The 9,075-nt window shown below is 50.1% G+C and overlaps 1 protein-coding gene across 1 annotated transcript in view; it reads left to right on the top strand.

Moving 5' to 3' along the window:
- The window catches only part of FAM168B (family with sequence similarity 168 member B), a 29,803-nt gene that overhangs the window by 13,543 nt on the left and 7,185 nt on the right, over window positions 1–9,075 (top strand). Inside the window, exon 3 of the mRNA XM_021718385.1 lies at window positions 8,922–8,988. Within this exon, the coding sequence (XP_021574060.1) occupies window positions 8,922–8,988 (67 nt within the window). The remainder of the gene's footprint in view (window positions 1–8,921; window positions 8,989–9,075) is intronic.

Below are 9,075 nucleotides of genomic sequence, written 5' to 3'. Positions count from 1 at the left end.
TGCCCAGGCAGGTCTCGAACCCGCGGGCTCAGGCCGTCCACTCACCTCGGCCTCCCAAGGTGTGGGATGACAGGCCGAGCCACCGAGCCCGGCCATCATGCATCTTTTAATGTGTTGATTTGCCTTTCTGTATGTTTTTGGTAAGGAGTTTATGAGCATCTTTTATTGCGTGTCAGTTATTGAGTTTGTTTTATTGTTGAGTTTTTTGGGTTTTTTTGAGTTGGAGTACTCACTCTGTCGCCCAGACTGGAGTGCAGTGGCCGCTCCCGGCCACCACAGCCTCCACCTGCTGGGCTCTGGCGATCCTTCCACCTCAGCCTTCCGAGTAGCCGGAATTACAGGCGTGTGTTACCACGCCCGGCTGATTTTTTGATTTATTGTAGAGATGAGGTCTCGCTGCCCAGGTGGGTCTCGAACCCGCGGGCTCAGGCAATCCACTCACCTCAGCCTCCCAAAGGCGCAGGATTACAGGCTGAGCCACCGAGCCCAGCTTATTGTTGAGTTTTGAGAGTTCTTTAATAGATATATGATTTGCAGATGGTTTCTCATACTCTGGCTTTTTTATTCTTTTAACAGTGTTTTCTCAGCAAACGCTTAAAATTTGATGAGGTTCAGTTTACCATTTTGTACTTTTACGGATTATGGTTTTGGGGTCAGATCTAAGAAATCTGTCTAACCCAACTTCACAAAGATTTTCTTCTTCTTTTGAAAGTTTTATAGTTTGAGGTTTTACATTCATGGCTGTGATTCATCTGGAGTTAATTTTTACATATGGTGGTAGGAATGGATTGAAGTTCTTTTGCATAAGTATGAATGCTGCATATGATCATGGTGTAGACTACCATAAAACAAGTTACTGTTGTAGGATTTTTGAATGTAGTGCATTTCTCATTATCTGTTTGGAGCGCAAGTTAATGTGAAAATGTGCTAAAGCCTTCCAACTCCTTTTTACTATTTTATTACAAGAGCCTCAGGTTTATTTGAGGTCGACAAAGTTGTTCTTGCTAAAAGTGTGCAACGGGGCCATGCAGAGGAGGGGTGGCTTTGGAAGTCAGGAGCTGGGGACAGCTTCTGCCACTGGGGCTCTGCCTCTGGGCGCTACCCTTCAGAGCGGGCGCCAGCTGTCCGGCTGCCCGTCCCCCTTTCCGCAGGGAGGTGGGGCCCTTCTTGCCCCCCTCCCAGACTGCCCTTGCCCTGCTCCTCTCGTCCAGAAGGCGGGGCGGGAGGGGGCGGCTGCGGCTGCCAAAGGGCCTCCTGCCGAGGGCCGTCCGCCGCGGGGAACCAGACAGCTGCTGTTGGCTGCCAGACTGCGGTCCCGTCGGTGCCAGGTTTCCTGGTCTTTTAGGAGAAGCTCCGAGTACAAGTTTTCCTGGGAAATTGGTGAACGCAAAGGCAAGAGGTGCGTGGACGGTCCTGCTGATGCCCACACGCGCCGTCGGCCACCTGACCGGAGTCTGAGCCACAGCCGTGCACCCATCTTTTTCGGGTCCGCGGTGTTTTCATGTCTTGGGTTTTTTAAATATTTTGATTAGAAAACATAGTTTATAAATAAATTAGAGAGAGAAAAGACGAGACTCACCTCCCCAAGGTAGGGGAGGGGCCCACAGCCAGAAAGCATGCCGACAGCCATACTCAAGTAGCGTGTGGCCACACCAGTCTGGCAAGGCAATGGTGGTGATGGTCTGGCAGTAGCCTCATGTCGTGAACTTTTTAATCTCCTGCTTCTGTGGGCCTTTCCCTTTATCTGATGAGCAAGCCAAAATTATCACTGTAAAAAATAAAAAGAAGTATATCTCCATTCCTTCTGCTTTCACGATCTACTTTCTGGTTCTCTTTCCACCACATTTGTAGACAAATCTCATCTGTGGTATTGGTGCTGTATGGGTGGAGTGCGGCTTCCAGAACACTTTCGTAATCTTAATGCTGCTTACTCGACATCGAGCAAGTTCTGAGAACCTTGTGATGAGATGTTGTATCTTTTGCTGAAAGATTCTGTTACTCAGAATCTGGGATGGGAAAAGGTGTCATTCATTTTGTAACAGGTTGCGTAACCTCGTGGCGGAGTGGGCCGTCTGTTTTTGGAATCAGAGCTTTGGACTGTAGAGGCAGCTAGATGTGGCTGATATGCCTGGCTGTGTCGCTCCCGGGAAAGTTGTTTAACTTTACTCTTGGCATTTGTATGATGAATAAGAACACCACCCCTTAACTGTCGTTGGAGGACTTCAGCCTGAAGTCCACGGGCAAGCACAGGGTCGGCAGGGCCAGCACTCAGGCCTCCGTTCTGTCTGACTTACAGTCCTGAGTGCCTGTCACTGATGTTTGCACTAAGGATCTGAAGTTGTCATGAGAACATTCAGCTCTTTGTCGTAAGCCCTACCTATGAGGTAGTTTAGGTTAGGTGCTACTTCCGCATGCATTTTTAAAAGATGCAGATTTTGCTGAGGGTGATGAAATAGCTGTCATTTCACTGCTGGTCATGGCTGGGTGAAGGATAATTGGGGAAGCTTCTTTGTAGCAAGTTTGGCGGTATATTAGAAAGAAACTTCAAAATGACCTTTTTGACCTACCTTTGGAATGTATCCTGGCCTGGTGCAGTGGCTCAAGCGTATAATCCCAGCACTTTGGGAGGCCGAGGTGAGAGGATTACCTGAGCCCGTGGGTTCGAGACCAGCCTGGGAAACTTGGTGAGACCTCGTCTCTACAATAAATAGAAAATCAGCCAGGCGTGGTAGCGCGCGCCTGTAATTCTGGCTACTCAGAAGGCTGAGGTGGAAGGATCGCTGGAGTCCAGCAGGTCGAGGCTGCGGCAGCCGGGAGCGGCCACTGCACTCCAGTCTGGGTGACAGAGTGAGACTCCAACTCAAAAAAACCCTCAGAGGTTTTCTAAAGATCCAGGATAGAAGAAACGAAACCTCCTGGAGCCGAGCCGCCGCTTTGGCCTGGCCCCGTCCCTGTCTCCGTGCAACACCCTCCTGCTGCTGCTGCACCTTCCAGGGTTGAGCGTGGCGTTGCTCGCTGGCCTCTCGGCTTGTACCCTCCTTGTCGTGGTCGCCCTCTCATGGTGACCTGGTAAATGGTCACGGTTGTGCGGTTATTTTTTTCCAAGTCAAAGACGACAGACAGTAAGCACAGCATTAATTCAAGCTTCGTCTTTGGAATTGATGCTGTGTTTGCTGTCTGTCATCTTTGATTTGGTTTCTGTGACCATGTCGTGAATCAGACCCTCAGCTTTTGCTTCATGTTAGGCTCTCTGAGCATCTTGTGTGCCCTTGTGTTGTGTTCCCTGCTGCGTACTCCGTGAGCCTCCCTCCTTCTCTCCTGTCTGGACTCCTGTCCTCTGCACCCAGCTTTATGCTTCTGTATTTTTTCAATTTTCTACATGTCTTTTATCCTCAAAAATTGACTAAGGCCAGTCGCCTATAATCTCAGCACTTTGAGAGGCAAAGGCAGGGAGATTGCCTGAGCCCAGGAGTTGGAGACCAACCAGGGCAACATGGCGAGACCTAGTCTCTACAGTAAACAAAAAAAGTCAGCCGGGTGTAGTGTCACCTGCCTGTACTCCCAGACACTTGGGAGGCCGAGGTGGAAGGGTCGCCTGAGCCCCGGGGGTTGAGGCTGTGATGAGTCATGATTGTGCTCCTGCACTCCAGCCTGGGCGACAGCCTGAGACTCCAACTAAAAAAAATTTTTTTGTTTTCAAAGACATGTACAGAGCAAGGGAACGATGAGTGCCCATAGTACCCACCCCCCACCTAGAGTCACCAGTCATCATTTTGCTGTATTTGCCTTACACGAGGATGAGAGGGGTGGTGTGGGGGAGAAGGGGAGGGGAGGGAGGAGAGGGAGGGGGTGTGTGTGTATGTGTGTGTCTGTGTGTGGTTTTTCTTGTTTTCCTGCTGAACCAGCTCAGAGTTGTATGTAGCCTTTGTGTCTACTGTTCTGAGAACTTCAGTGTGGCTCTCCCTAACAGTGAGGACATTGTCTTGCATGATCATGATACCATTATCACACTTAGAAACAGTAATTCCCTACTTTTATTTAATAGGTTGCATTCAAATTTGCCCAGTTAGCCCCCAGTTTAAAAAAAATTTTGGAGCCAGGCTCGGTGGCTCAGCCTGTAATCCCGCGCCTTTGGGAGGCTGAGGTGAGTGGATTGCCTGAGCCCGCGGGTTCGAGATCCGCCTGGGCAGCGAGACCTCATCTCTACAATAAATAAAAAAATCAGCCGGGCGTGGTAGCACGCGCCTGTAATTCCGGCTACTTAGAAGGCTGAGGCGGAAGGGTCGCCGGAGCCCAGCGGGTCGAGGCTGCGGTGGCCGGGAGCAGCCACTGCACTCCAGTCTGGGCGACAGAGTGAGACTCCAACTCAAAAAAAAAAAAATTTTGGAACCAAGATGTACTGAAAGTAACATGTTGAATATGTTTATAAAGTAGAATTTATGTTTTTTTTCAATCTATAAAAATATGCCTGTCTTTTAAAAAAAATTTTGACTTTAAAATATATACACACATGAAAATGTAATTCTCACTTACCCATCATCTAGCTTTAGCAGTTGTCTGCTGATAGTTGATCTTTTACATCTGCACTGCTACCACTTTCCTCTATACTATTTTGAAGCAAATCTCAGATGTTATATTCATCTGTTTTTTGGTACTTTTTTTTTTTTTTTGAGTTGGAGTCTCACTCTGTCGCTCAGACTGGAGTATAGTGCCTGCTCCCGGCCACTGCAGCCTCGACCTGCTGGGCTCCGGCTATCCTTCCGCCTCAACCTTCCAAGTAGCTGGAACTACAGGCGTGCGCTACCATGCCCAGCTAATTTTTTATTTATTGTAGAGAAGAGGTCTCGCCAAGTTGCCCAGGCGGGTCTCGAACCCGCAGGCTCAGGCAATCCACTCACCTCAGCCTCCCCAAGCGAGGGATTACAGGCTGAGCCACCGAGCCCGGCTCTTTTTTTGTTTTTTTTGAGTCGGAGTCTCTGTCACCCAGGCTAGAGTGCAGTGGCATGCTCATGGCCACCACAGCCTCAACCTACTGGACTCAGGCGATCCTTTCACCTCAGCCTTCCAAGTAGCTGGAACCACAGGGATGCACCACCACACCCAGCTAAGGTTTTTTTGATTTACTGTAGAGGTGAGGTCTCGCCAAGTTGCCCAGGCTAGTCTTGAGCCCGTGGGCACAGGCAGTCCTCTAGCCTCTGCCTCTCAAAGTACTGGGATTGCAGGCGTGAGCCACTGTGGCCGGCCGTGCCATGTTTTTTAATCGTATAATAAAAGAAAGTGGGCCCTGTTGCCTTGTTCTTTTAAACCGGGTAAAAATGGGCTAGCATCAGAAGTTTTGAATGTGATTCCCAGCTTTCAGGCCAAGCTTCTATTTTTAAAAGATGGTGCGCAGAGGGCAGCTCTGTGGTTGTTTTGATTGTGTCACTTTTGTTAGGAACGATCACCTTGGTCACATGTGAATTTAGCGACTCCTGGGAGGCTTTCTTGATTCAGGCTAGTGGAACCCCTGGGGGCAGAAACTAGATTTAAGCTACAGGGTGGGAATCCCACTTAGCAGTGTCTAACTACAGGTTAGCTCGGTAGGGCCTCCTAGTGTCTGGTGGGTGCGTGGATGTGAGAAGGCGGGAATGGGGTGACCTGGGGAGGAGGAACCATAACGGACAAGACCTGATCCTTCCTTACCTTCATCCCTGTAGTTTGTTTTGAGACAACCTTAGACTTCCCTCCCCTGAGCTGATCCCTGCTTGCCTGTCAAGACTACGCAAAATGCTGGTGTGCCAGTGATCTGTGTTCTTGTGTGTTTCCCCTGAAGTTGAGCACCTTGTGAAGAGGGCTGGATCTTTGCTTACCATCTCTCAGGCAGGGCCTGGCTCCATGTTGGTGACAAATGGCCACTCTGTAATGTCCCCATCGCTGAGACTGGTCACTCTGTGTCTGCCATGCACTGTGCCTCTTGTCTTCTCAGAGCTGGCCGTTTACTTGGGAGGTGTCTTGGCCTCCTCTTGGGAGTGTCAATGCATGGCTAGAACTGATGGTTATCACACTACCCATTTCTTTATAAAGATGTCCTGTAATCTTGTTGTGGTGTAATTGGCACACAATAAAGTGCACAGATTTAAAGCTTTGGTTGATGAGTTTTAACATGTACATACCCACTTTCCTTCTTTTTTTTTTTTTGAGTTGGAGACTGTCGCCCAGACTGGAATGCAGTGGCATGCTCACAGCTACCGCAGCCTTGACCTGCTGGGTTCAGGTGATCCTTCCACCTTAGCCTTCTAAGTAACTGAAACTACAGGCATGCGCCACCATGCCCGGCTAATTTTTTGATTTATTGTAGAGATGAGGTCTCATCAAGTTGCCCAGGCTGGTCTCGAACCCGTAGGCTCAGGCCAACCTCTCACCTCAGCCTCCCAAAGTGCTGGGATTACTGGCATGAGCCACTGTCCTTCTTAAAGACAAGGAGATGAGCAGCTAGAGAAAGGGACTCTCACTGCTCTCGTCTTAAAACTTGCTTTTCTGAATCCCAGTAGAAAATATGTGTGTTCTGCTCTCCTTTAGCTAAGCACTGGTGTTGAAGGTTGGAGCATTCAGATTTCAGCGACATTCATACTTCCAGTTAACATAGTGGTGAATTAATTTCAAAATTATGCACAGAGACGAAGAGGGGTTAATTGTTTGAGCTCAGAAGCTTCGGTTTTTTTCTCTTTCACGTAGAGACCTGGCTGAGGTTGGGAGTTGCCTGGTTTAAGAAAGGGATCAGGACTGGGTACAGATGAATCTGGGTTTCAGTGCTTTCTGAGTGGCTAGTCTCTGTGCAGCATCTTTGTCTGCAGAACCATGAAGTACGTTCTGGAGAGTACAGGAAGACATGAGAAAGTGGGACGCTGGGGGATTAATGCTACTCAACAGGGCACAGCATGCTTTACTCGGATGATGGGTGCACTCAAGGCCCAGGCCCACCACTGTGCAGCGTATCCATGCAACAAAACTGCGCTTGCACCCCTAATTCTATATAGAGGAAAAAGGTCTTGCTGTACATGGCAGTCTGATGACGACCTTCAGGTGTCGACTTGTAGCTAAGGCAGAACAGTTGAATGGGGTAGGCTTGGTGTCTTGGAGGAAAGGAACGTGTCTTGTGGCTAAAAAGAAAGGTTGTCTAAAACTGGTGAATTTCCTGGGAGTGACTCATTCTATTTCTTTAAGCAATTAAAACAAAATATATGTACGTTGCTAAACACAGTCAAACAGTATAACTGAAATTAAAAAAAAATTAACCCTAAATGTGTTTATACTTAGCCCATGTTTTAAACTTGAAATATAATCTAGGTTCAAAACACCACCTATTACCTGTTTAGCTGAGTGAGTTTTGACAGCTGTACACACCCGTGGAACCACTGCCCCAGTGAAAGGACTTTTTAAACTCACCCCCAGAGGGCTTGCTTTGCCCTGCCCTCTTCCTGGTTTCCGTCACCATAGAAAAATTCACTTGTCAGGTAAGTAAGCAGGGTGTCACATGTGCTGTTCTGTGTGATTTCTTTGGATAGCTCAGCATGGTTCGAGATTCATCTGTGTTTTTTCCTCTGGATTGCCAATTAGCGTCTATATGGACACAATTTATTCTTTCTCCTGTTGAACATTTGGGTTATTTTCTACTTTTGGCTGTTAGCAGCAAGATGGGTGAGCATTTTTACCAATCCTGTGGTGGTCCTCTGTTTCCACTCTGCTGGGGCGAGTATCCGGGAATGGGAGCTGGGTGCTGTGCGAAGTGGGTCCGTGGCCCAAGATGGCACGCTGCCTGGGGCACTCCCCACGTCCTCACAGCACAGCAAAATGCCACCTGACTTGGAAAGCGCTTGCATAGAGGGCTGTTTTACGTGCTTCAGCTCATCCTCCCCGCGTGCAGTCTGGCTTGTTTGGGCAGTTGTGCGCAGCTACAGACTACGCCCACAGTCAGGTGGCTGTGGTCTTCTGGAAGGCTCCTGTGTGGCCCTCATTCCCCTGGCCACACCAAGGGGTGTTTACACTGGATTCCGTCGGTCTTGGAACTTCTCAGCGGATGTGCACAGCACGTGCTCTTGTGTCTGACTTCCTTCCCATGATGCCACTGAGGTTGGCCCGTGTTGTTAGCTGTCTCGGCAGTCGGCTCCTTTGTTGCTGAGTAGTGTGTGGTTGCATGACTGTACCGCAGCTTGTCTGTCCTTCGTCTGCTGGTGGTGCCGCGGCCCTGGGTGGCTTTTTGTCGTCACGAATGCAGCTGCTCTGGGCATAGCAGTCCAGGGCCCCTCTGCCACCCTGCCCAGAGAGCAAGTGCCTGTTTTGTGTGGGCTGGTCAGGCGGGGGCACCGGGCACCTCACTGTTTGCTTACGCTCCAGCCACCCTTCCAGATCTCTTGGAAACCGTGGGGGGCCAACAGTGTCCGGGTCTTTGTGAGGAGGGCTGCCCTTCTCGCTGGAGAACAGCTTTCTTGAGTCAGCGAATCATTTTCCACTGCAGCCTGTTAGGCTTAGGATGTCATCTTCCCTTCCATTCTCAGTGTGGCTTCATGTCTTTTCATGTCTCGCTCTGCTTTGTTGTCGTTTCTGTGTCATTTTGGACGGGGACAAAAGCGAGTGCGTGTGCTACGGTTGCCCCAGGCCAGAAGTCTTTTCCGCAGGCGGCGTGTGGCCACCCTAGCGTTGGGTGAATGTCTCCTTGGCTTTTGCTGTCGTCGCACTGTGAGCGTGCTCATGGGTGAGCTCTCTAGGGCGGGTTCCTTTTATTATTTATTTGAGGACATGGGGTGCCGTTCAGGGGTAGGTCTCCAGATGTTCATTGTGCAGGCGCCCCTGTGAAGAAGCGTGCCCCCCGCCCCCCGGCAGTTTCCCTCCTGTCTAGAAGCAGGACCGAGGGATTCCAAGCTGTCTGTACTGCTCATGCCCAGTGGAGCCCGGAGGGCCCTGCCGATCCAAGTGCCTGCGGGCCAAGGCGGGTGCAGGCGCCGCGCTCGCGTGGGCCTGCAGTCTGCCGACGGCTCCTTTGGCCCCTTCCTGCGCCCACAGCTCCAGCGCCGCGCGCGCCCGGCGCGGGGGGAGAAG

This window comes from Carlito syrichta, unplaced genomic scaffold (assembly GCF_000164805.1).
Source record: "Carlito syrichta isolate Samal-C Ts95f unplaced genomic scaffold, Tarsius_syrichta-2.0.1 Scaffold111568, whole genome shotgun sequence".
Taxonomy (NCBI): Eukaryota; Metazoa; Chordata; class Mammalia; order Primates; family Tarsiidae; genus Carlito; species Carlito syrichta.
The sequence above is the reverse complement of the archived record's forward strand: the minus strand, read 5'-3'. Positions and strand labels throughout refer to the sequence as shown.